Source organism: Aptenodytes patagonicus, chromosome 11 (assembly GCF_965638725.1).
Source record: "Aptenodytes patagonicus chromosome 11, bAptPat1.pri.cur, whole genome shotgun sequence".
Taxonomy (NCBI): Eukaryota; Metazoa; Chordata; class Aves; order Sphenisciformes; family Spheniscidae; genus Aptenodytes; species Aptenodytes patagonicus.
In genome coordinates this window covers 15,438,917-15,466,789 of record NC_134959.1, presented here as the reverse complement: position 1 = coordinate 15,466,789, position 27,873 = coordinate 15,438,917, and the positions used below count along the sequence as shown (strand labels likewise).

General features: G+C 37.6%; 1 protein-coding gene across 2 annotated transcripts in view; it reads right to left on the bottom strand.

Moving 5' to 3' along the window:
- The window catches only part of LONP2 (lon peptidase 2, peroxisomal), a 50,807-nt gene that overhangs the window by 10,913 nt on the left and 12,021 nt on the right, over window positions 1-27,873 (bottom strand). For both annotated transcript variants that reach the window (XM_076349253.1, XM_076349254.1), the window contains 5 exons: window positions 22,343-22,484; window positions 13,820-13,970; window positions 13,161-13,287; window positions 11,929-12,062; window positions 2,726-2,868 (listed from right to left, as the gene is read on the bottom strand). In XM_076349253.1, the coding sequence (XP_076205368.1) occupies window positions 2,726-2,868; window positions 11,929-12,062; window positions 13,161-13,287; window positions 13,820-13,970; window positions 22,343-22,484 (697 nt within the window). The remainder of the gene's footprint in view (window positions 1-2,725; window positions 2,869-11,928; window positions 12,063-13,160; window positions 13,288-13,819; window positions 13,971-22,342; window positions 22,485-27,873) is intronic.

The following is a 27,873-nucleotide window of genomic DNA, read 5'->3' as shown; positions in this document are numbered from 1 at the left end:
AGTACTGACGTGGTGGCTGCCTCCACTGTGTCTTTATTTCAACTAATTATAAATGGCAAAATGCAGGCCAAAGGTGAAGCTTTAAAGGCTAGATATAGAAAGGAGAGAGACACACCGCAGACTACAAAACCAGAAAAAACACCAGTAGCCAATCTGAAACGCCTGACACTGAGACAGGAGCTATACTCTTCATTTGAGAGAGTCTTGGGGGCACTTGAGAAAATTCAAAGGAATAATAGGTTACTTGGGAAAATTCATTAAAACAGGAGTTATGTGGCTATCTGAGCAATTTACATTTAAACAATCATAAAGTGTGTACTGAAAAATATTTACTCATTAATAAATACAGCAACTAGTACATGAAAATAAATCCTGAGCAGCTCAGGGAATTGATGCTGTGTGGATTCATCTCTAGTTCTATTTATGCACTACTTAATTTGCCTGCTAAATATGGAAACGTTTAAAAAACCTTTAATACACAGGTCAAAAGCTTCAGTCAGTCTTATTTCAGCTTATACAGGCCAGCAGATCCATGAAATGCTTATATGCATATTCATGGCAACAGTGCATGCAAAAAAAAACCCCCAACCCAGCACTCATGTATTTGTATATTTGGAATTAAGAACCACACTTTAAAAATTTTACTTGCGCTACTTACTCCTGTAGAAAAAGGACAAAATAGCAGAAACTATTTGCCAACACAGCCACGCTACCAAATTTAAATCAATAATCAACTCCAGAAAAAGTTCAAAGAACAGCAGAACATCTAAGGAAAGTCACATATTAGCTTATTTCTTGGCCTACAATCTAATTTTTAAAAAGTGTGGCAATTTCATAATTGTTTGAATTAATTCTACTCTTGACTGAGAACTAGGAGTACAGTTGCAAGTGACCAGAACTTTTGTACAAATTTACCAAATTCAATTTATTTTTTAGCACCTTTATGAAACTAATAAACACCGTTTGTAGAAATCAGAATAAGGCTTGAATATTAGGTTCAATTTACTACAACGGCTTTATGTGCATCTGCAATTCAAGCACTAAAAAGCCAAATGATCCTGCAGCGCTTTAGCTCCAAAGACCAGATGTCTGAAGTATATAACGTACTCCAAAATGAAAATTCAGGTAGAATGTTATTTCTCTGAAAACAACCCACATGCTATTTTTCAGTAATTGTTTCTAAAAGTCGGGTAGTGAGAAAAAGATAGACAGACTCGTAAAAATTTCCATAGGGGTACTACAAATGGTCTGACGGCTACAGTCATTCCAAATCAAGCTAAAGTATATCCATGCTACCTTCTTAATTAAAATGGCCTTGAACTGTCTTGTGTGATTTTATTATTGGGTATAGCAGCTTCTGAGGGATGAAAAGAAAGAACGTAAGTTGCTTACGATAAAGTCATTTGCCTAAAAAGCACTCTCTTCTAATTTCTGAAAGTAAAAAGAAATAAATCAGAACATAAATGACCAGTGTGAAAAAACTCAACCGAGAGAGTCATAAGGTACTGGTCTCTTGATCACTTGATCTTCCTTGCCTCCCATTCCCCCCAACCTCCACTGCTACTACCATCATCATCCTCTAACACAATCAATAGTGCTGTCTTCTTTCAACTTGTTTCCTCATTTCTGTCTCTTCATTAAGAATCTCTTCCATGATAAAATCTTCATATCCAAAAACCTCAGTTTGGGTCTAAAAATTGACTCATTCCTTAACGATCCTTAACGATTTTCTCCTGCTTCCCCTGCTATCTTGTCCACTTTTTGTCCTCCAAATCCCACTGGAGTCTGGTTCTCTCATCTAGGAGAGAAGAATTCTCACAGGAAATTTCTTAAAAGTTTGAATTTTGTCTCGTCTGGAAGGTTTCCCTTCATTTCTATTTTCTCCATAACTTACTGGTTTACTGATCTTTTCTCCAGGATAAAGACAGAAAAATTTAGCGTTCCATCAGCAACTGGTTTCCTGTCATAGTGTTATATATACTACTTACACTCGGTCAGTTCACCTGGACCTGAAGTAAAGCAGAGAATAACTGCAATGTAAATGGTGAAAAGAGAATCCCAAACTAACAAACTACTTTTATTGATGGCATTTTCATAGAATGTAGCAAAATACAGACGGGGGAAAGAAAAAATTCTGGAATATGCCTACTGATGGAACAGAGCTGGTACTAGGAAGCTGGAGGTGCCTGACTGATCATAAAACATTTTTAATAGCTAAGAGTCACATTAATCTAAAGAATGTCTGAGAATTTCTGGTGCAAACTGAAGTGGTTTTAATACCCAAAAAAGCTGACTGGCTTTAAGGAGGTATGTGGGACAGTCCTTAACACAGCTGCCTCAGAGACGGGATTCCTGGGTTCTACTTTTGGCTTCTTTCCCAAGACCACCAGACATCCCCCAAACAAAAGCAAAGTTGTTATAAACTGAAAAAACACCACCGCATTCTTAAGCACTGCTGCAGGCATCTTTGCTAACAGAAAGTCATGCCATTATGGTATTTACATAGCTTGAATTAAAACAAAATAAAACAAAAACTCCTTTAGGTGAAAACACACTCGGTGGAACACAAAGAAACACCGTTCTGTTACTAATACAAGTAATAATTAATACTGATAATTAACTTTAAAAAGTCAATATCGTATAAACTCAGTCAATAGCAGTAAAATAGACAACTAGTCAAACCAGACAGAAACAACAGTCAAGTAGAAACAAATGAGGATGTTACCTCCATTTCATACATGGGTGGCCCCAGGATATCTTTTAAAGCATGGAAATCAATTAAAATCGGCATTTCAGGTGGCAGAGCCAGGTCAGCTGTGTCACTGATGGATTCTGTTTTTGCATCTTCTGTGACATGCTCTTTGCAATCTAAGAGAAGAAAATCTAATTTAGGATTTGTAGCAGTCTTTCTTGACACAGGAATTAAAAAAAATCATGACACAGAAAAATAAAATATTCAAAGAAATGCTCAGAAAGTTCATGAAAGTGTGCTTAAACCATCTTTCACAAAAGTCTTGTCAAATTAAAGATAATATGGCACCAAATTTAATTATTAAGCCTAAACATGTTCTAACTGTTCAGCAAAGATAATATTAAATCTAGAGCACTGACAGAGATGCAACTCACTTGCTTAAATGCATTTTAAACTAGGTCAAATAGCAAAACACATTAAGTTCATCTAGGACTTTGCACTTTTCGTCAGAATTGTGCATAAAACCAGTATTTGTGTGCATAAACAGTATTTGTAGGAGATGATCATGTTTAATGTAGTGTAATACAGAATATGGAGCTGAATGTGTAAATACTGAAAGTTCAGTAACTACTGTTCTTTTTACATACGTTTACAACTGTGCTCTCTGTGGTCTCTTTCTGCAAGGATTTAAATGCTTAATTTCTGACACTAATAATTAAGTTCTGTCAAATAAAGCAGGAGCATTTTGGCCAGATTTACATTCACTGCTTTGCCACATGGCTGCATTACTTACAGCTAGCCTGCACTACAGTCAGTAACATCTCATTTCACAGTATCCAACAAGGACAGCGTAACTTGCTGCTCTGTAACTCTGCCTTCCTCTCTCCACACCCCAATCCCTCGCACACATACCCTCAACACCAGCTGACCGGGCACAGGAGAAGCTGCTACAGGTAGATCACACGGAAACCAGCCCCACTGGAAGCCTAACTCATCCAGCCCTGGTGTGTCGCCTCCTTCCAGGCTGTCAGATGGAACCACTACCCCAACGTAGCACAGCCCACCGTTATTGCAGCCTATGCAGCACATATTCTGACATTACACTTTTTACTTTGATTTTTGTCTCTTACGACTATTATGGCTTTACTCAGTCATAGAATCATAGAATGGTTTGGGTTGGAAGGAACCTTTAAAGACCACCCAGTCCACCCCCCCGCCATAGGCAGGGACACAGTTCACTAGGTCAGGTTGCTTAATTCACAAAATTGACGTCCCTCGTTTGCTCAACAGCCAGTTTGGCACACAGCATATACAGTCCTTGCTCAGTGGAAAAACCCCAAACAACTTCAGTGTAACAACTTCATCTATGGCTTTTGTCCTGAAATGTTATACTTACACAGGGCTCTGCTCTTTTCTTTGTTGGATGAGGTATTTCTAAGGTGTCTTGACCAATAACCACTAGCAGCAAAAAATTCCTCAAAGATCAAATTATTAGGCATTTTCAGAAAGGTGTGATCTACTCTTCAGGAAGGGCTATAAAACCCAGTTAGCCTGACACTTTTGAATGCAATATACTCAAGCGTCATCAAGAAGGGACCACATACTTAAAGCAATAGTTATGGATTCAAAAGTGTGCTCTTTCCTTCCTCCATTTACAGTATGATTGTATTTCTTACCTATACAATTGTTTCCTTAGCAGAATTTCCTTAAATTTTCTGTTTTCTCTACAAATGTGTTTTCTATACAAAAGTGAACGGTAATGGGGACCATATAAATATCAAAGCCTCAAAATTGTTTTAAACCAGACTACACAGCCGGTTGTTTGCACGAATAAGCTCAGGAACTTAAACATCATTTGTGCTGGACCTACCCTGCACATTTACTTAAGCGACTGTATACAGAAGGAGAATGTAAGCAGGGAGTCATTTCCCCACAGAATTTGATCCAGATGCAAAAGGCTCATTACCATTTTCTCGAGAGCCCTAAGCAATATTTTAGTGAAACATATATCAGAGAAATGAAAAATACTTGAACAATCCAGATGTTTCTAAGGTTCTGTGGCAGTTTTATGGCAGTGCCTCCCTGCCCTGAGGCTGCCATTAAAAAAAGCATTGTACACATACATATAGTGAAGATATTTCTTCCCACCCCAAAAACACAAGCCTAAGATATGTTTAAAGCGATAGTCTCTATTACGCAGGAACATATACTGGGCTTCAAGACTTCTGCACCATACTTTGGGAAATTACCCACTGCTGCTTCCTTTCTTTGAATTCTGTTTTACTTTCAGTGAAGAAACTGTCTTCCTCTGCATATTAATGCATGCACAATAACTGAAGATCCAGGAATTTAAACAATTATAGGGAAACACAAATCACTGATCTAATCTATTTAATATAACATTAAGAGGTGTTCTGTGCTGCAAAAGTAATTCTCAGAATGGATGAAGACAGAATGTCTCCTTTCACAAGATACAAACTATCCTTTTATTAATCCTGACATATAAAGGCCTTTTTACAGTTAATTTTGTTGCAGTGCAATTCTCACTAATGCCTTCATACAGTATCAAGGAAAACATTCTACATCACTGTTACGATAATAACACCAACTCAGTTTTCATTCCGGACTCAAATCTAACCGTTATTATCCAACGGCCACTAATTTTTCCATTGTACAACTCACTGCTCCATGCATAAATCCCATTCCTTTACTGTAAACACTGCCTTAGTCAGATGGCCCTCCTGTTGTTCCAGCATGTCTCTGTATTTTTGATGAACTACTATTTCTGTACATAATAAATTCAAACACATAAATACTAGCAAGTCTAGGAAACATAACCCTGCATGCTATTCTTGCAACTCAGACCGCAGTTTCAACACTACGATCTTCGAAACCTTAGTAATTTGATAGGACAATTCATGTTTTAAAACAAAACTGAGTTTAAAAACAACTGCTTTTGTTCTGTACCAAGATTTTACTGCTGCCTAGCAAACAATTTCCAATTTCTGCTTGCTCCTATTTCACCTAGTTCTACATATACAGCTGAAGGAGACAGACTTCTCGTAAACAAATCAGTAGGTAATTTTTGAGGCCACCTGCCCTATTAAAAGAATCAGAAACTCTTTCTTTGAGTTTATATAATCTAATTAGTAGACCCCATTTTATAATCTGTAACAATAACAAACTCAGACTTCTAAAAATATTAACCTAAATTCTGACATTATCTAATTTTCCCTAAAAGCATACAGTGACGTTCCAAAATATAATTACAAACACTAACTTTTTCTTTGAAGGAAAAAACATTTTATTTCATCACCTTTATAGAAGTGCTGACTACGAAGCATCTATAAGGATGCAAGTAATTAAGATTTCCATTAACAATGACAAATACATGTTCCCTGCCTATCCCAGATGAATAGCCATAAATGATAGTACAAGTTAAATGACACATTTATCTAAAACAAGACAGTTAAATTCAAGTTTCCAAAAACAGAACTTTTGGTTAGGACAACAGCTTAATCATCTTACATTTTGAGTTAAGTTGGAGAAAGAAGCTAAGAAGTCAAAGAAGTGCCCTTAACAGAGCTCCACGCTGCACTGGAGGAACCACCTGCTGATCTACTATTACAGTACTGCTTAAACAAAAGAAGCATGGTACTGAGTTGTTTTAACATTTAAAAATTGGAAAAACTAAAAAAAAAAAACCAAAAACAAACCAACCAAACCCAAAAAACCCCACACCAAAACCCAACAGCAAATCAACAAACACCCCTCCCCCAAAAACAAAAAAAATCCAAAAAACAATCAACCAACCAAAAAAAGAAGATTACGTTTGTAAAATTTTCAGAGCAGAATCTGCAGCTACTCAGCAAAGATCATGACAATGTTCCTCTCAGGAATCTGCCTTTGCAAGTTCCCAAAACAAAACAAAATCTTGCATGTAAATACTGGATTTGTAAGAAAACGGACTCCTAAGAAAACATACTGACAATGAACTACTATATATAGTTCAGGATTTAATCTAAAAAGGAATTCCATGGCACAAAGACAAAGATTTAAGAATTTAAGACTGCTACTTTCTTCTAGAGATATAATGGAAACGAGTGAATAGAAGAGCCTAAAACTTCTTCAACATGTAGCAATTTCTCAGCTCCTCATAAAACATATTTAAATTAAGCACTAGTAATACATAAGTCTTAAACCCAAAGATTTCCAGCCATACTTACTGGCCATGACAGAATAATATAATAGAAACCTAAAATTTTTAAACAGCTTTTAACATAACATATTCTGATTTGCTGAATTGCTATGAAGAGGTATAAGAAAGAACGTAAGCATAAAAGAAAAGGTTTCAAGTTTGTGGGCAATTAAAGGGAAAACAGCATGTTCTTTTTTCTCAGCAGATTTACTAGCAGATGCTTCAGCGCACGACAGACAGACCCAGAATTCTTTTAGCCCCTCCAAACTAACCAACAAACTCCACAAAACTACATTTAGGTAGGAAAGGATGGGATTGCCCTTGCTGGCAACAGTCCACACTCAAAGCCAGGCATAACATGAAACTACATCTTAAAAGCAATTTTCCATTGTCCAACTTAAATCTTACGCACTACATACTTGGGAAGTGCTACTTCCAAAAGAATTAATTTTGGAAAGGAACTCCTTCCTGGGACCCCAATCCTACTAACACTTACTCGTATATGCTACGTGCATTTTTCCCCACAGGATCAGAAAATCTCTCTTTTCACAAAATAATTACATTCCATCAATTCTGATCTAGAATAACAATGCGTACGTGAAGCACTTGAATTTGAGGTTTTCATGCAGGAATATTTAGATAAATTAACATGGGAAAAAAATAGTTCGTATATAAACCCAACTTTTCATAACATTTACGCCTCTTTGGCCTAAAACAGAGAAGACATTCCAAGCAATTTTTAGAAAGAACCACATATTACAGTCTGCAGAGCTGATAAGTATACTAATGCCAGCACAGCTGAGCTCAAACTTGAGTGCCTACAGTCATACCACCGTGGGATTTATGCTGATCAGATTTCATAAACTCATTTCTCAGTGCTATGGGAGATCCCATGCTGCTGCAAGTGCTGAGTTTTGGCTAGAACATAGAACAGGTCCCTTTTTGCACGAGCAGTGATGTTAGCCCAGCTGTATTAAGGCCCTTATACATACTAAAAACAAGCAACCCCCCCCCCCCCCCAGTCATGCATAATCATGTTTTGTGAATAAAATGCATCCTACCCAAGTTGAGGGAGGGAGAGTAAAGACTACATGTTTCAGTTCACGTTGACCACTTCAGTCAAACTTGCATGTAAACTCAAAACCAAGTGTTGTTTCACCCACAAGGAGTAGAACAAACTGTACTGTATGACTGGGTTATGGAAATATTTAAGTATTTTCAAAGCCTTGGTTTCAACATAGATAGAATCCTCATTTAATCACTTTCAGTTACTAAATATTACTCATCCTAAAACTCCTTTCAAGTCTGAATTAGGCAAATCATTTTTCACTCTGGGTTTCAACTGTTGTATCATGATATGATGCCTTAGTGCACAGTTGCTGCATTGTATTCTCAAGGCAGTTGCACTAAAATAGGAGGGAGAGTTTCACATATTTTTGTGACTCCTAGAATTTCTTCTAGTGTCAAAGACTAGATGAGTGTCTCATAAATCTTAGATAGTGTTTCAGTAAAATATCAGATAGTGTTACTGTACACAAAGATGACTCCCTGGAGAGGTCTGAAAAATTACTCCATTTGCTTTTGCTGAAGTTCACAGTACAAATTCAATGACTGACGCAAACTAACACTTCTCCACTTGCCAACTTCATCATAAAGCTCAGGAGTCAAAGGAGCGAGGAAGGCAATACAAAGCTGCCAGTGTATTTCAGTCATGCATTTTTGGAAAGTGCTAAACGTGGCTTGACAGCGTATCTCCTAGCATCAGTTCTGCTATGGCAGGTATCCTCCATTTTTAGAGCCTACCATCAAACAGTGTCAAAAGCCTGATGTTTACAAAGCCTTGAAAACAGATGCTCCACTTTGAGTTAATAATCTGATTTAATCAATATAATGATGGAAATTTTGTGGTTCTACCACCTAATGTCTTTCAACTTTTATTACAAACCCACAAGCCAGAAGGCACTCAGCTGAATAAACACAATAGGCACCATGTTACTATTCTGATATGCTATGAATCATATACAAATTATGCTTTAGCAAGTTAGAATCTACAAGGCAAGCCTGTAGCTTGCTCTCTCCTATTCACAACTTGTGACATATGAATGCACTAACTGTAGAGTCTCAGTACCACATCAGTAACTGACAAATGTGTAAAGCAAAAATGAATTATAGGTCTTTTTATACAGATAAGGATAAAGAAACAAAAAAAATCAAGAAATAATTCTAAATGAAACTATTAAGAGACAACAACTTGATTAACTATTCTTCCAGAGTCATTCATTATATGAAATAAAAATTCATCATCACTGTGCACAACTGCACAAATGTCCACTAATCAACTGGAAAAAAAATCCAAAGAAATAAATTTAGGCTAAAAATCCCATTATTTGCATCAACTTGGGGGATGTTTACGAGTTTTGTTTTAAATACTTGGTTGTTTCCAACAGACTGAATGAAACCTAAACAAAAATATTTTTAAAAAGTGTCCTACTCTCATACACTCCTAACAAGTGACATATTCTATTAAAAATACAGCAGGGTATAAGCACATTACTAGTACAAAATAAAACACATTTTGCAGGCTGCACCATTCTGCATGAAGAAGATTAACTCTACCCCAGCAAAAACCAGCACATATACATGCCTTCATAATATCAAAGTTTAACTATAGAGCCACCTGTCCCTTGGACTCCCTTTTATTAATACAGCTTTTTCTTATGGACAGTTTCAATTCCAGAGGTACAAAGGCAGCTCTTCACAGGTCATTTCTTCTGGGCTTACTCCAAATTGTGTGTCAACCAAAAATGCTAGCATTTTGCCCTCTTTTGAAGCACTTAGCTTGCTGTTTTCACTTAGCTTCGGTAAGTTGCAAGTCCAGTACTAATTTTAACAGTGGATAATTTTAACAGTGTAAATACCTAAGTTGCAAGTACAGTGCCAATTTTAACATTGTAAATACCTCTCACTGGATTGAGATGTCTAATACAGTTCCTTTTTATTCTTTGCTTTAATAGTAAAATGTTTCTTCTTACAGTATCAGGACTTGTGCTCTGAACCTACTTTTCATTTATTTTATCAGAAAGCTTGAAGAGCAGAATGACCCTTTTTTTATTCAGCAATCGCATTAGACCTCTTAAGCACGTTAGACATATCTACCCTTCTGTGCAAAGAAATACTTGAAAAATATGACTTGTCAAAATTACCATTGCAAAAAGTGACAGTAGCAAAGACAGCTGATATTGCTTGATGCTAGTAAGCCTGCCCACCACAGCCCAAAGGCTCAGTGTTCTGGTTCAAGAGCAAGTTCAGGTATCACAGAAGTATCGACAAACTCATGTGTTTGCCTTCAGAAAAATCCAGCACAGAGGAGAGAAGGTAGACAAGATGCACATAATATAAATGGAAAGCATTAATAAGTATGTCTTAAAAGCTCTTCCTTTTAATGTAGATGGGACAATTTAAACTGCACAGTCATCCACGGATGCACAGCCACTGCTACTGTGAGAGTTCACTTTCTTTAAGCCAAACATTCAGAGAAAACTGTACAATTATCAGCTATATTTCCTCCCCTAGGATTTACTCTCTGGAAGGGGTGGCACCATTCAGACTTGTAAGCTGCCTTATTTTAAAAGGAACAGATAACAAGTCTCCTTATTTGTCCTCCTCTAAACCAGTCCAGAACTACTCTATCTGTACACATGTTAAAACTTAAATTTTTTTCCACGTCGGCTTAGTTGTGGAATCTTTCACAACATCAAACCAACAGGTTTAGTATTTTAAGTTTGTGAGTATTCTGGAGCAAAAGTAAGCAGCCATTCTGCAGTTTTGGCTTTCTGGTGTCCTCTGGCACAGTTGTTCTTTGACAGACTGGCAGTGTTTCTTGTCAGAAAGCGTCAACTGTGCTCATTGCAGTCTTTAAAAAACAAACAAACAAAACACCCGACACCCTGCTCGCTAGATTTTATTGAGACTAAGGACTATCCACATTTTAGAAGTTCAACTTCAGGTTCAGATTCTGTCCTTTCACATTTCTCATCTACCTTGAGCTGGCTTCTGTAGACATCTAATGCTGCAATTAGCACTCTGAAGCCCTTAAAAGAAAACTGCTGTGTGCAGTGAGATCCTCCATCAGCAACTGGCTGGAATAAAAGCACAACCGTCTATGCTTTGCATGGTATGTTTCACCAAACGCAGTATGGATGTTCATTTTTATTAAAAGAGAACATTAATTTGGGGATGAAAAAGGGAGCAGTCACCAGTTGCATGTTGCACATGAACTGGATTAGGGGCCTGACTTCTTCCTTCCGAACCCCTTCTATTTCAAGACTAGAAAGGGGTCTACCTTTACCGGTGAAGCAGTTACACCTGAATATTTTTGCTGTTTGAGAATTTTATGTTTAGTTTTCGTTCAGTCTGTTGGATGACTGGGAATGAGAAATCACTATTGTCTGTATACATGGGAAACAAGAACAGACTTACTGAAGTTGACAAGTTACCAAAGTTTCAAGAGACTTAGAATAAGTGCAGTCTTAAAAGGCACAGAAAAAGTGCCCCTAAACCTTTCTAATTTCAAAGCTCTTCAAGCAGACATTTATTTTAGAGTACAACAAAATAACTCGATTGAGTTCTGAGCTGATAGAGCATGCACAGCACAGTTAAAGAACCTCTTTAAATATAGTAACTAAAGCCATGCTTAGTCTTTTATTAAAGAAAAAAAACAGTGAAAGATTTGCGTAAAAAAAGCCTAGGAAGACATAAAAACATACACAAATCATAATTGCATACCTAAGATATGAAACAGATCCACTGTACTTCTCAATTACCAACCTGGCAGGCTGAAATTACTCTACTTACGTCCCAAGCCATAATTCAGCACTACTTGAACCATGCATAATAAGAATGTCCCTCTATTTGCAAAGCTTTTAAAAACAGAGCCCTTAAAGTAGCATAAAAAAAAAGGAGAAAAGGTTGATAAATCAGCTTCCTAGTGACTACGTTAGAAGTTTCCTTTTTAATAAAACATGAAAAAGATACACACCTTCTCCTTCGCCCACTTCAGCACGATCTGGCTTTGTTTCTTTGTGCTGTCCTTCTGCCACTTTCACTGCCACTGCTCTGCAAATAGCTCCCAGCTTCCGATCCAGAGAGCGCACTCCTGCCTCTCTAGTGTATCTAGCGTAGAGACAATTGTTTTACTGGTGGATATTCTTTGTAAGAAAGATTTCTTTTGAATGTAAGCACACTTTCTTTTTAAAAATACATCCAAATAAAATGAGATGTGAAAGGCAGTGAGACCTTGGGCCACTCTAATAAACAGGAAAAAACTGTCATGTGCTTTTATCAAAATAATTGTGGTTTGCTGATAAAATTGTGAAGAAAGACAAACTACTAAGTGGGAAGAAGACATGACTAACACCTGGTATCAAACCGCAGTGAAATGCTAAACAGTGCTCCAGTAGCACTGACCTCTTCTCAGATGCGTAAAAATTAAAAGGAAAAACTATTTTAAAACTCAAAATATAGTTCACTGAAAGTTGAGGAACTGACTGTAAAAGAGTATTTTCTCTTAGTCTATGAATTAAAAAGAAACACTGGACAATAACACTCACTAAATGCCAAAATGTTGTTCCTGGTCACAAAATACTTCAATTCATTGAATAATGATACAGTTTTTCCATTGGAAATGAGCTAGTTTTAAGTCCAAAAGATGTTCTGATCAGTATCTTTGTTCTCATGTCCAACAAAAAAAATCGTTCTAATTACTACAAGCTATTTAAAAAACCCCACATTTTAATTTTTTTAACCTAATTCCATTTTTTAGACAAATGTGGCCCATCAAGTCACAAGAAACAAAATGGTAATTTCCATTTTTTCTATGAAAATGACAGAAATAAAACTTCATTCTTTAAAATAAAGGTTGTCTGCTGCCAAGACCATGGCTTCACACACTGAACACTGCAGCAATACTAGCTTCAAGTGTTTCTGTTTATTCATAGTGCCTTGACAGTTGTGTCAACACAACTGATTGTGAGCCACACTCTGAAAGCCAGAGCAAGGAATTCTCTAGAGAAGGAAGGATGATTCAGTTTAGACAGCAGAGCCAGACAGAGCTCAGGAAAGAGCAATTCCATAAATTACCAATTGTTGAACTTCTGAAGCTATTAAGGACAACAGATCTTAAGAAATGGTTTGTGTTATCACTTTATAAATGATTTACTACTTACCAGAAAAAGAAGTTATTTAAACTTAAACAATGAATAACAGATTTACCTGGTAATTATGTCCAAAGTGGTTACTTGTGGAATCTGTATTTGCTGTGGAGTCAGGCCATGTTGTTCAAGCTGTTTAGGAATCAAGTGTCTATGTGCAATTTCAATTTTTTCTTCTTGTGTGTATCCTTCAAAAGAAAAAGCATATGTTTACTAATCTTTTTGCTTATACGCTACAATATAATCAAACTTCCTACCATTTATAATTGTACCTGATTGAATTTAACAAAAAGAACCCAGCTATAATTTAAAAGGCTGTTGATATGATACTTTGTGATTATACGTAACTTCATGTGAACAAGAAGAATAGAATTTTAGTGTTTCAAAGATCCCTTTCTTCATTGGAATCTTAAAAAGATGCATCAGCCAACAGCCAGTTAGAATACAAACACATCAATTAGTGAAAATATTGTTACAGAATGTATCAATGTATGTCCACATACCTGGAACTGAATCTTCCTAACTGCAATGCTAAATTTCATTCTCATGACAGAGGCCATAAGGGAGGCATCCTGACTAGTCTCTTTTAACGATTCTGGCCATTCAGTCTAGGTTCCTGGCAGGCTTACCTTAAGGAACTGCTTTTCATTTTAGGAAAAACACCCCAACATTGTTTAAGGACTTGCAATAGCCACTTTAATGAAAACACTGTAGTGTTACCTGGAACTTGAATAATTTCCATTCTGTCCAGCAAAGCAGGTGGGATAGTAGCTGTAGTGTTGGCTGTAGCTATAAAAAGGACTTGGGACAGATCAAAGGCTACATTTAAGTAGTGATCGGTGAAACTGTGATTTTGTTCTGGATCCAAGACCTTAACAAAAGTGAACACAAAATTGATGCAGTTGCTCAATTAGAAGTAAATAAAATATGCACATTTTTATTATATTCCATCTGGATCTGTCATATCTGACTTTACATTCATAAAGTGTTATGAATATTACTAAAGCCTGACCCTCAATATCCTGCCTCGCTCTGATTACTCTGTAACTACATTCCACACCACATGCAAAAAAACCCCAAAAAGTTGTTTCCCCGTTAGTTCTTTTTACCCTTTTCTAAAGATGGCTGCAGCATTTCTCCAGTCATCAAGTACCTTCTGTAAGCTATCTTCATGACCTTTCACACATGTTAGAGAGTGGCCTTTCAAGGACTCGAACACCCTTGGAAAAGCAGCCCATGTGGTCCTATGGACTTGTACGAGTAGAATTCGCTCAAGTAATCCCTGATGCCGATCCTCATCTACTGCTGGTAGCTCTTCTTACTCTAAGCACACCAACCTGAGAGATCTCACCGCGAAGACCAAGGGGAAGAACATAGATTATCTCAGCCTTATCTGCTGTCACTAAATCACCTGCCCGACTCATTCAGCTTTGTCCAGCATTTTACTACTAATGCAGTAGTAGAAGCTCTTCTTATTGCCCATGACATCCCATGGAAGTCTTGACTTTAGGTGAGCCCTGGCTTTCCTAACACAATCTTTGCATTTTTCTTTTTTTCCAAAATTTTGTGGTAAAAAAAACAGAGACAAAATTAAACAAGCACTGAAGAATAACAACACACAGTCTACCAACCTAAAAAATTTACTGCACAAGTAGAACTGTGGCTTAAATAACAGTGTTGTGTTCCTATTGCTTTTAGTACTACTTATGTGTGCAAATGCAACACTTGCATATATTTAAGCTATTACTTGAATAAGCTGTTTTTCTGCATTAGGTGATAAATATTCTATATATATGGATCATGAGTGTACTAAGGTGCTGTCTTGTAGTTTTTTTAACAGTGCTGAAAATTGGAAGTTCATTGTATATAGCAATCTACACTTGGCTTCTATATCACCACCTATGAACCATCTTCATTCCACCCCCCCTTAAAGTACTGCCACACTTTTCCTTCCCAAATGATGAATTATCAATGCTACACCGACATGAATAATTCTCATGTTACAAATAATGGGACCTATGTATCTCCTGAGAAATAGCACACTGCTGTCAAATTAATTTATCCGCCTATACCCAAATGAATGCACCCCTTGCCTTAGCAACTTGAATTATAGCCAAGAACAGCATTGATAATTCTGAAAATCTGAATTTGATCACTTCTTAGATGGTTGTGAAAGAAACAATTCTGAATTTTCATTACTCTTAAATTCTATTAAGTCATTGAAAAGTTAAAAGTCTTTAGAACAGAAGTGTTTTATGATCACAGCAAACTAGCAAAATACTTTTTGTACGGAATGCCTGAAACACAGCAGAATTTTAAAAACAGAACAATTTCTGATTTTAAGTACTGCACAGATTTAAGACTAATATTTGGCAATGTATTGCGACTGTAATAAAATACAAGTTATACGTTCCCCTTAACAGTGAAATCTTAAAACGTACTGAAGCATATGCCTAAATTCTAAAACTAAGGTTGGAACTCAATGAATGCTATTGTTCATTGGCTATAAGCTATTCAAAAGCTTCTTTTCCTACCCTCTTCAGCAGGCAGCTGCTATCATTTACTCCCTTCTTTACTGATGAAGGCAAAAGCCTTGAAGTATCCTGACTAGCCATATACACTGATGCATAATTCAGTTATAGGTGTCTCTTACCTCAACTAGTCCTACAATCTAGCCCTAAAATGTAGGGGGACACAACAATAGGCAGTGTATCCAAGCACAGCATCTACAAACTGTCTTCAAAGAAAGTAGATCTATACCAAATATTAGTCTCCCATTCAAAGTCTACTCTTGCAAATTTTTCAGAACTGATTTAAACAGCAAATCCTAGTTCAACTTACCCTTTTTTTTTTACATTGGTAACACAGTATTTCCACAAAATTCCAGTCTATTAGCTGAAATAATTGCAACTACTTCCAAAGATATTGAAAAATAATGTATTCTGACAGACCAAGGTGGTTTTTTTTATAACATTTATCTACACACGTGTATCTCTTTCTTCTAGTCTGCAACTAGAAATCCTTACGAATCCTACTGACTGCTAAACTGGTGATTATAATATTATTTACAAAGGTACACAAAATATTGATGCTGTACTCATGAGCAAACAATACTATCCAATAAAGGTACGGAAACTGTAATCAAACGCAACTCAGATTATATCAAAAAATGTGAATTATCTGAGATTTTCTACAAGGGCTAGAGTTTCTCTAATAATTCTTTGACACAGTAACCATTTCTTAGAATAAGACATAAAACAATATCACGCCTATGCATTTAAAACAGATTTTCCAAAGCAAATAGAACTGTTCTTCAGCTAGGTATCTGTGCTAAAGTTCAAAAGTTTTCAAAGATATTCAACTAATACAAAAATATTAAGTACAAAAAGAACATTCAGTGAACAAAACATCTTGGTTAATTCATGGCCGACAGCTCACATGCATACAAAGGCTTCTCTGTACCAGCTTTTTATTACCAGAAAATCCAGAATAAGTTCCATGAACACTTAATTGCCTGGCTATGCTCCTGGTCTAATTTTCCTGCATACAAATACTCACTATCAGGCACTTGGATCCATTTCTGTTTTCTTCTGTTTTAAACAGAGGTCATCTAAATTTAGACTAAAACATTCCCTTGTTGATGAACAGTAACTGGAAATAGGAAGACATTCTGTTTTGCTTAAGCAACAACTCTGCAGAAGCACTAGAACTAAACATATCCGGCAATTATAAAACATCAAGCTTTGCTTCCAAGCTTACAGGGTATGGCAATTTTCTTCTTGAATATATCCCACTGTAGACAGTCAGTGAGAATTTAACACACCTGAACATTAAGGAAAAAAGGATGTGCCTTTTATACTTAATGATGACACTTACCAAACAAGAAGCAGCAGCCTGAAAAACAAATGTGCCAGTTAGGTGACCACTTACTATTGTTTGTTCTCCTACATAATAGCCACCTTTGCTCATTCCAGATGGACTTTCCAACAACGTAAACCACAAAAAGCAGATGAAAATTAAGCTGTTATGTCCAGGCATGAGTTCTCCATTAGAAGAGGTAAAGCACCTGCTTCAGGATGTTTAGACAGCAGTAAAGGGATATACAGATCTCACATGGGAGCAGCCCAGACATGGTTAATAGAGCAATTACTTCTCCAGATGCAACTAATGGTCAATTAGCAATGACTCACATAAAGACTGCAGCCCAAGCGGACAGTTGGAAGCTAACCTGACGAGCCTCAGCTGGAATAATCCATGGCAGGAGCTGAGTTCAATAGCACTGAGAATGTGGTTTTAAAATATGGAACACAGAAACATCCCAAAGCAGCAACAAAGTACGAAAAATTCAAACACAAATAATTAAAAAATAAATTAGTTTCATTTGCCCTCACACACTTGACATGATAGAAGAAGAACAGAAATGCTAATTCTCTATTGCAAGACAGGGAATGAAAAATAGATTAAAAGAAACAGCAAAGGTTGAATAAAATTAACAATATTAATGTACAGATCTGGATTCATGATTGGAACACTTCCAAAAAAAGTTATTCTCTTTCCAAGAAATGCCAAATCATTGCTTCATTAGTGATTTTGACTGCCTAGCAAACAACAGTCAGCTAGCTAACAAAATCTGATTTTCAGGTATTTTTTATCCATGCATTGACTAGATTCAGGCCAGCTTAGTTCAATATGTAAAGGAGAAATGACAGAAGAAATATCAGCAAACTCAGAAAGAGCTCATTACCATTAACAGCAAAGAGTAAATAAAATCCTGCAAGTGAAAAAGAAAATGCATTTGAATATTTGTTACACTCCCCTGCTTGTTCTCCTTGCACTTAGAGGCTTTTCATGTACCCTAGAAATGTGTACTACACACTTGAGAAAAACACAGGTAAAGGACCATAACTGTCATTTTTAAAAGCTAAAAAAGCGAAGCCATGGTATTTTCTAGCACATTTAAATTATTACTAGTTCGTGTTAACATGCAAAGATCAAAACAGAGCTCTCAAACCATAGCCTGTTCATATGTTGATTTTCAAAGAACTAGTTGGCCTTGTCAAAACAGTAATTTTACACTATCTAGCAGGAAGAAAATAATGACGTTTGTAGAATGTCAATTGACATTTCATTTGCAGAAAGTCATACAGCATACAGATGAGCTCATGACACCTTAATTTAAGTAACATTTTTCATATTCAAATCACTGTATTAAGCACTGTCAGTCAAAAAGAGTCATTAGAATGACTCTGTTAGCAAATATTACCAGAACCACTTTCATCCCCACCTACAACCACCCAGTTACAGAAGTTACCATGCCTTAAGTCTGACAGCTAAGGTGCTTCTAGGATTATGCCCTAAATTGTTTCAGTGAAAGCGAGCCACGCTAGCTCAAAAAATTTGGATAAATATCTTTTACTAACCCAACTCCTTTTGACTGAAACAGGTAAAGAACAATCACAGAAGCAGTTCAGCTGAAACAGTGATAGGATGGTAGCCCCTACAGCCATAGAGAACATTAAAGAGAGGTAGACAGTGTAAAAATACAGCAGTATAAAGAAATTCTAAATGTGCACAATACCAAAACCATTAAGTGCACTAGTGCTTCATCTGCTCTGGACAGCCTCAAGCGTTTCAGCCTAGCCCAGCCTTGCTGTGCCATTACCTTCCTCATTCCCTCCTTTCCTCATCATCAGTGCTAGCACAGGAAGATGTACACAGCCTTCTGCACTGAGATGCTGGGGAAGGGCAATGCTCTCTGTCTCTTTCCCGTAACTGAGGAGACACTCCTTCCTCTCTCCAGCAAACTGCTAGAATAAAACCGCTGAACATGCAAGTCAGTGGAAGAAGGAATTGAACTGGGATATAATCGTGTATCATACTCCAGGGAAAAAGAAGGCAGAAAGAAGGTTCTGGCAACTCATTACCGCTCTCTGCTACAGACTCCTCTGATACATGAAGCCTGCAAGGCATAGGTCTCAATTCACCTTCTTAATAATCACTCAGATTTTAGCCTCATGAAATCCCAACAACTAACCTAATGAATAACATAGAATCATAGAATAGTTTGGGTTGGAAGGGACCTCTAAAGGCCATCTAGTTCAACCCCCCTGCCATGGGCAGGGACATCTTCAACTAGATCAGGCTGCTCAGAGCCCCGTCCAACCTGACCTTGAATGTTTCCAGGGATGGGGCATCCACCACCTCTCGGGGCAACCTGTGCCAGTGCTTCACCACCCTCAGCGTAAAAAATGTCTTCCTTATAGCTAGTCTAAATCTACCCCCCTTTAGTTTAAAGCCATTCCCCCTTGTCCTGTCGCAGCAGGCCCTGCTAAAAAGTTTGCCCCCATCTTTCTTGTAAGCCCCCTTTAAGTACTGACAGGCTGCAATAAGGTCTCCCCAAAGCCTTCTCTTCTCTAGGCTGAACAACCCCAACCCTCTCAGCCTTTCTTCATAGGAGAGGTGTTCCATCCCCCTCATCATTTTTGTGGCCCTCTTCTGGACCCGCTCCAACAGGTCCATGTCTTTCCTATGCTGAGGGCTCCAGAGCTGGACACAGTACTCCAGGTGGGGTCTCACCAGAGCGGAGCAGAGGGGCAGAATCACCTCCCTCGCCCTGCTGGCCACGCTTCTTTTGATGCAGCCCAGGATACGATTGGCCTTCTGGGCTGCGAGCGCACATTGCTGGCTCATGTCCAGCTTTTCATCCACCAGTACCCCCAAGTCCTTCTCGGCAGGGCTGCTCTCAATCCCTTCATCCCCCAGCCTCTATTGATACTGGGGCTGCCCCAACCCAGGTGCAGGACCTTGCACTTGGCCTTGTTGAACCTCATGAGGTTCACACAGGCCCACTTCTCGACCTTGTCCAGGTCCCTCTGGATGGCATCCTGTCCCTCAGGCGTGTCAACCACACCACTCAGCTTGGTGTCATCTGCAAACTTGCTCAGGGTGCACTCGATCCCACTGTCTATGTCATTGATGAAGATTAATTAAACAGTATTGGTCCCAATACAGACCCCTGCGGGACGCCACTCGTCACCAACCTCCATCTGGACATTGAGCCGTTGACCACTACCCTCTGGATGCGACCATCCAACCAATTCCTCACCCACCAGACAGTCCACCCATCAAATCCATACCTCTACAGTTTAGAGAGAAGGGTGTTGTGGGGGACCGTGTCAAAGGCCTTACAGAGGTCCAGACAGACCACATCTGTAGCCCTTCCCATGTCCACTGCTGTAGTCACTCCATCAATGAAGGCCACTAGGTTAGGCAGGCAGGACTTGCCCTTGGTGAAGCCATGCTGGCTGTCTCAAATCACCTCCCTGTCCTCCACGTGCCTTAGCATAGCTTCCAGGAGGATCTGTTCCATGATCTGCCCAGGCACAGACGTGAGACTGACCGGCCTGTAGTTCCCCAGCTCCTCCTTCTTTCCCTTTTTAAAAATGGGGGTTATATTTCCCCTTTTCCAGTCAGCGGGAACTTCACTGGACTGCCACAACTTCTCAAATACAATGGATAGCGGCTTAGCAACTTCATCCACCAGTTCCTTCAGGACCCGCAGATGGATCTCATCGGGTCCCATGGACTTGTGCACCTTCAGGTGCCTTAGATAGTCTTGAACCTGATATTCTCCCACAGTGGGCGGCTCGTCAGTCTCCCAGTCCCCACCTTTGCCTTCTGTGGCTTGGGCGATGAGGCTCGAGCACTTGCCGGTGAAGACTGAGGCAAAAAAGCTGTTTAGTACCTCAGCCTTCTCTGTATCCTGGGTAACCAGGTCTCCCGTTTCGTTCCAGAGAGGGCCCACATTTTCCCTCGTCTTCCTTTTATCCCCGACGTGCCTATAGAATCTTTTCTTGTTGCCCTTGACGTCCCTGGCCAGATTTAATTCTATCAGGGCTTTAGCTTTCTTAACCTGATCCTTGGCTGCTCAGACAATTTCTCTGTATTCCTCCCAGGCTACCTGTCCTTGCTTCCACCCTCTGTAGGCTTCCTTTTTGTGTTTGAGTTTGTCCAGGAGCTCCTTGTCCATCCATGCAGGCCTCCTGGCGTTTTTGCCTGACTTCCTCTTTGTTGGGATGCATCGCTCCTGAGCTTGGAGGAGGTGATCCTTGAGTATTACCCAGCTTTCTTGGGCCCCTCTTCCCTCCAGGGCTTTGTCCCATGGCACTCTACCAAGTAGAGGTAGGTACCCTGAAGAGGCCAAAGTCTGCTCTCCTGAAGTCCAGGGTAGTGAGCTTGCTGTGCACCCTCCTCGGTGCCCTAAGGATCTTGAACTCCACCATTTCGTGGTCACTGCAGCCCAGGCTGCCCTTGAGCTTCACATTCCCCACCAGCCCCTCCTTGTTGGTGAGAACAGGGTCCAGCATAACACAATCTCAACATCTCAAGACGTGATGGATTTACAAAATAATCCAACAGTATCTTATTCACACAAGTCCTTACTTGTATCTCCTAGATTTTACTTGTGTCTTTAAGCAAGTCAACTTTAACACCTCTAAACTCTTTGTGATAGAATAACTATACCACGTACTTCAAAATTTGATTCATTTATTGCTTGGTCTGAGTCCCAGAATTTCAGAAAAAATACACTTAATAGCTGACTCTTATGGAAATCAAACACCCAGCACATCATAATCAGTCAAGGAGTGGGGATCTGTGACTTAAATGAAAAACTTAAGTTCAGAAAGTTAATTACAACACTAATTAAAGAAATGCTACTAAAAGAACATGCAACTAGTCCATATTACATGCTAGGTAAAATGCTTAGCTCCAGTATAAGCTTGTACCATCAAAAGCTTCAAAAATATATTAACGTTGTTCCAAGAAAGAAAGGGAAAACTTGAAAAAGTCCAGCTACCATCTGGCTGCTCTACAGTTTTTTCTTATAGCTAATGGCATTTGGTCATTAAAAATGAATGTATCGAAGTCCCCCAGATAAGTAACGTTTAAGGCTTGAACAGTCTTTAAATATACAAAACACTTAAAACAAAACACATCCTCGTGTTTAAGTACAGATCTCTGATATTAAAGATATCTTACCTAGTATACTATATAACAGCATTTGCATTGTGCACAAGTAATTGACAGAAATCCAACAATGTCAAAACATAGCAGCTGGTATTTGAATAAAAAAGCTGACACTGTCATGCTATCTTTCATCCAGTGAATCTTCCTTTCTGAGTCCAGTATTTTAATTCTTTTTAATTACAAATGAAGTAATGCTTGTAATTTAACATCTCTTACCTCAAGCAAGGCTGCTGCAGGATCCCCCTGCAAGCTCTTCCCCAGTTTATCAACCTCGTCTAACAGGAATACTGGATTGTTAACCCCAACAGTCTTCAGTCCATTGATTATTCTGCCAGGCATACTGCCAACATAGGTGCGCCTGTGAGAAATAAATGTATATGGGAAAAAAGGGGACAGACGCATGTAAGAAGAGTAGAAACGTCAAAAATAAAACTCAAAGGAAAATGTAAGAATAAGCAGCATTGTAACAATTCTTGCTTTTTTGCAAAACTTTGTGGAACTAGTTGATAAAAATATGGAATATGCATCTGAACTAATATAAACAATTATATCAGCAAATGAAAATTCCAGTTCCATGGTGCACTAGTTGGTCTGGAAGGATAGACATATGCATTAAAGTATATCCAAACTTTATAGCTTGCGGACATTTTACATTATTCAGTACAAGCATCTTTGTACTGTATGAACAAGCAGAAACAGATTTGAGAATCTCATTAATCCTAACATTTTAATAATGATACTGGGTTTTTGTCATCACAATGGAGTTCACACAGCATGTTACAAATTAGGGCAAAATTCCAGATATGCTGAACTGTCGATGTCCCCTGTATATTTAATTAATAGTCACAAAAAATAATTGTATTTACTATGTCATTTCAACATTAAATAAAAAACTAGAACAGTGCAACGGAACAAAAAAGTTATGAGTCTGAATTTATTCAGCAAAGGTGGTAAAAACTTTTTTTCACAATGCACAGAGCAACTATATTTTACATGCATATATATACCTTGTTTGCTGCATTTACCATAGCCTCTTCTGCTTGTGCCATAACTAAACAAAATACTACAATTAAGAGTATGAAATGCTGGTCACTCAAGAAGAAAGAGATACATAAAGTGCTGAATTATGGTACCTATCTCATGACCCTCACAAAGCAGATATGCAGAACAGGCCTGCTTGCCATATGATCTGTTTTAATACAGTCCAAAATAAACAGGATGACATTTAGAAAGACGAAACCAAAAATACCATGGGACTAATTTCAAAAGATACTAGAGGAGATTTTAAGTAGAAAAAAAAACAACTCAAAACCACACAGCAATGGTGTTAGTTCCATGCAATATTTAACCACCAGGAACAAATTGCAGTTACTGTATTTAATTCTAGATCTGAGCAAAACCATAAGTTTTAAAGATCTTTTAAACAGCCAGAAATGCAACAGAATTTCAGTTTGCCTATTACCGCTTTCATGAGACAGCTGCTAAAGACTGGAGCAGCCAGCACGCAATAGTTTATCACCTCACTGCTTTCGTGCAGTCTTACTCTGCAGTGAGTGCGTGGATTCCTCTCCACTGAGGATCGCACTATGTAACGTATTACAGATCAAGAATCTGCAAGGGGGAGCTATTATACCAGCATGCCACTTCATTCTCCACCTGCACACAGTCAACCTTGCCAAAAGAATGAAAGGATTGTATAAATGCAATCAGAAAATTACAAGACTGAAGCAAAATTGAAGTTCACAGAAGTGAATCATTTACCAGTGCAATCAAATTAATCACTGTAGCAATTTTGGGGGGTTTTGGTTTCTTTGGGGTTTTTTGTTGTTAGTTTTTTTGTTTGTGGTTTTGGATTTTGTTTGTTTTTTGGTGGTGGTTTTGTTTTGTTTTGTTTTTTTAACAGAAGGTGTTTACTGCACGAGTAAATAATTTCATATGCTTCAGAGACAATGCAGCCTAACTGTTTTTAATATTTTATTTAAGCCAGTAATAGAATAACATAATTAGGTAAACATCAAAGGATGATAAGTGTTAGGTGCCAAAAGGTATTCCGAATAATAAATCTGTATGTTTATACCCATGCACACACATACACTACTTTTAAAAACTTTTTTGGAGTTTTTCCAAATAGAAGCACTTAAAAAAAAACCCCAAAAACCAAAAAACAGGAAGAGATTTTTCTTTCTTGAGATACAAAAAAGCTGCTGTTGTTATAGATTGAAATACTTTTTTCTCCCCCTCAAAAAACCCTGAAAATAGTAGATTTGGCTATTTAATGACATATTTACAGTTGTGGAAGATTCTCATAGATACAGCATCTTCCAGTAAGACTTAACTGTTATACACAATCAAGTTTCTTAACATTTTAAAATAAACCATACACTAGGTAGGCTAAGGCACAGTGTATCAAGATCTGTGGTGAAGAAAAAGCAGAAGAAAGCAAATATACTCATGACAACTTATGACAAGTCAAGTGAGACCAATACCTTGGAGAAATACAATTTTAAGAGTATAAAAATTAAGTGGCTTCTAAAGCAAGCAATAAGAAAAACAGTGACAGAAGATCATTAATTTAATTTTTTTTATGCACCTTGTCCAAAGTAAGCCTTGGGTCATGAGCTACCGTGTAAAAAACTTAAATAGAAACCACAGTCCAACTGAAATGGATCCAATGTTACCAAATGGATTAAATGGTTCCCTATACAAACCAAGAGTTCTTCAAGAAACTCAAAGGACAAAATTAAAGGAACTATTGTTGGAAATATGGAGCAGTTCCACAAAATACTCAGTCTCCACAGAATTAGGGTTAACAGATGACAAAAGCACACAGTGGCTAGAAACATTCTGCTCTTCCTTTCACTACCTGACAATTGACTATTCTGGCTCTTCCTCTCTCATACCATCTTCTTCGCATTTGTATTTTCAACCATCTCTAGACATGGTAAATCTAAACAACTAACTCCAATATAAATGTTTAATTGATGCACTAAATTTCAAATAAAAGCATGCTTAAATTTATTTACATAATTTGATCGGGTATCACGAAATAGAAACTCAGACTATAAATTTTAGGATAACAAATAGCTAGGTATCAATTCACTCATCCCATGTGTAACAGTCTAAATCTGTGATACATCTTCACTTTATTAGAGACAGACCGATACATATTTTATTATACTATTAATCAAAGACTCAAGATCTCCAAGGCAAGTAAAGAATGCTAATGCAAATGTCATATGTAGGATGACAAATATTTTACCTTGAAAATACAAACATAGGTAGCCTGTTTTCATTTCTAAATGGTTATTATGGAACACATCTCAACACAAGAGTCCTGGGTAAGACAGACCCTGCAGATATTTACATGTAAACCCACTAGAATATATTAAAACTACAAGCAGATATGGCCATTTATCTGTCTGGATATTAACCTTTGCCTTGAAACTTGTGAAACTGAATACTGCTGTTTGTGAACAGCAGACACTGAACATAAAGATGTTATTCTTTATTTTCATTATTTTAGCTAGGGTTAAAAGGAGGAAACACAATATTCTACATTAGCATTTTTGATGATATAATGTGGCTTTGCTCATTTTTTGATGCACTGTTTCTCTCCTTGCATTAAACCTAGAAAGAGAGTCAGCTGCTCTACAGGACGTACAGCTCAAGTTTCCTGGTTATCACACTTGTGTAGTAACAATTAAAAAACCCCTTAAGAGCTCATGCCACAGAAGGTCTGTAATTTAATAATCTTTTTATTTATTTTTAAATCAGTGAAAAGGTACCTTTAAAAAAATACTAGAGTTGTACAGCATGTCATTAGGAGCCATGTATCCTAGAAAATGCAAGAAAGACAGCTGGGAAATCTAACCTTGTCAGCTCTCCCAGTGTAAACTGGGAATGTGTATGAATTGGAACCCTTAAAGCAGTACTAGTACTATTGATAAAAACATGACCCACTTTCTTCATACTGTTCTAAAGACAGAGAGTTTTAAGTTGTTTTTAAATACAGTGGTTTTCAAACTGCAGAGGTAGGAAAAGATAAAAAAGTTAATGCCACCAAAGAAACTATTTCTGAACTTATTTGTACAAGGTGACAACTTATTTTTTCGCAAGGACAGAGGCTGCATCTACTCAAGTGCTTTACAAATGTATCTATGCCTTATACTCGTATAACAAAGCTATTCCTCTCACAGGTGAAACTGAGGTTTGTTTTTTTCCAGTGCAAGAAGGCCTGTGCTGTGAACTTCTGCTAGCATAGCTGTACTGGTGAGGAATCACACCTTTCCTCACACAGATGCACCTGAACAAGTCTTCAGCAGAGGCCTAAGCCAGAAGTAAACTATCCAAACTTCTAGAGACTGAAAAGCAATGGGAATATAAGAAAAAGTGATTCACACAGAGGTGAGAGAGAGCGAAAAAAGAGCTTCACAGTGATCTCACCACTATAAATAAATGGTGCAATTACAGCTTTTCTTTTTAAAAACAGAAAACCACACACACATGCAACAAAGAAGATCATATAGTTCCTGTATAAAACAAAAAATCAGTACTGAGGAGATGTTAAATGCAGTGAGCTTCTGGGTAAAAAGTTCTAAGTCATCTTTCAGGTTGGTTTGGGGTTTTTTCTACCTTTTTTTTTAATACAAGTTAACAACAAATGTAAATAAACTCCAGCTGCAGGCACATGATCCACACTGAAATGGGAAAACCTGGGCACTTCCGATTGCCCTAGTTACACATCACATGGAACAGCACACTTACTGAAACACCACTCCCCACCCTGCTGCTGTCTAATATATTTTATTTTGCTTGCTGAATCTATCAAGTCTGCATCTTTCACTTACAACAGTAATAAGCGGCTACAATGAATACTATTTCAGGCAATATTTGCTTTCAAGTGAAACGGAACCACAGTTTCTTTTGTTAATGTTCTAGTACATTTAGTACATTTTTTAAAAATATTTAGAACATTAGTAGGTACATATACTATCATTCTTCTGCAATGTTAATGGAATCCTTAACTTCAGCCTTAAAGCCTAATAAGGAGCTTTTAGGAGAAAAAGAATGGCTCCTAACATGTAATATTAGAAAATCAGCCTACTTAACAGTAAAACTCAAAGAGCAGCAGCCTATGTCTCCTCCACTGCTTGACCACCTCTGTAATTCCTCTCTATGACTGCCACCAGATGTACAATATGGATTCACTTGACTGGGAATAACTTGAAGGATTTATTCACGCAAAAGGACATTACAGAGAGAGGTCTACAGAAAAGCTGTAGTTTTAATTTGATTAAATCTTTTTCTGAGAAGCAGAAAAGCAGGGAAAAAAATGAAGCAGAATTAAAAAAAAAACAGTATGGAACAGTTGGTTTTGATTTTACCCACATAAAACTTGCAAAAGCAGTCGGTTACAATGGACTTGTACTAACTGCTCTGAAGTTAGTCTTAAACTATACACTTGTTTGTTGAAGAGTAACCACATGATACCCTTGCTAATTCTAGATAGTATTTTCCTCTGCAGATGAAAAATAAACTGTCTTATTAAATACTTCTCCATCAGTTAATTTCAAGTAAATTTTTTAATACGAAATTTATAATGGTTAGCACCTAACATGCATTAATAATTTAATAACGCCCTCAAAAATACTACAATGACAGCCACAAACACCTGAATTTAAAAGTTTTTAAAAGCCTCATTATCACCTGACTCTAGCTGTCTTTATTCTTTATTAGGTCTAAGCACA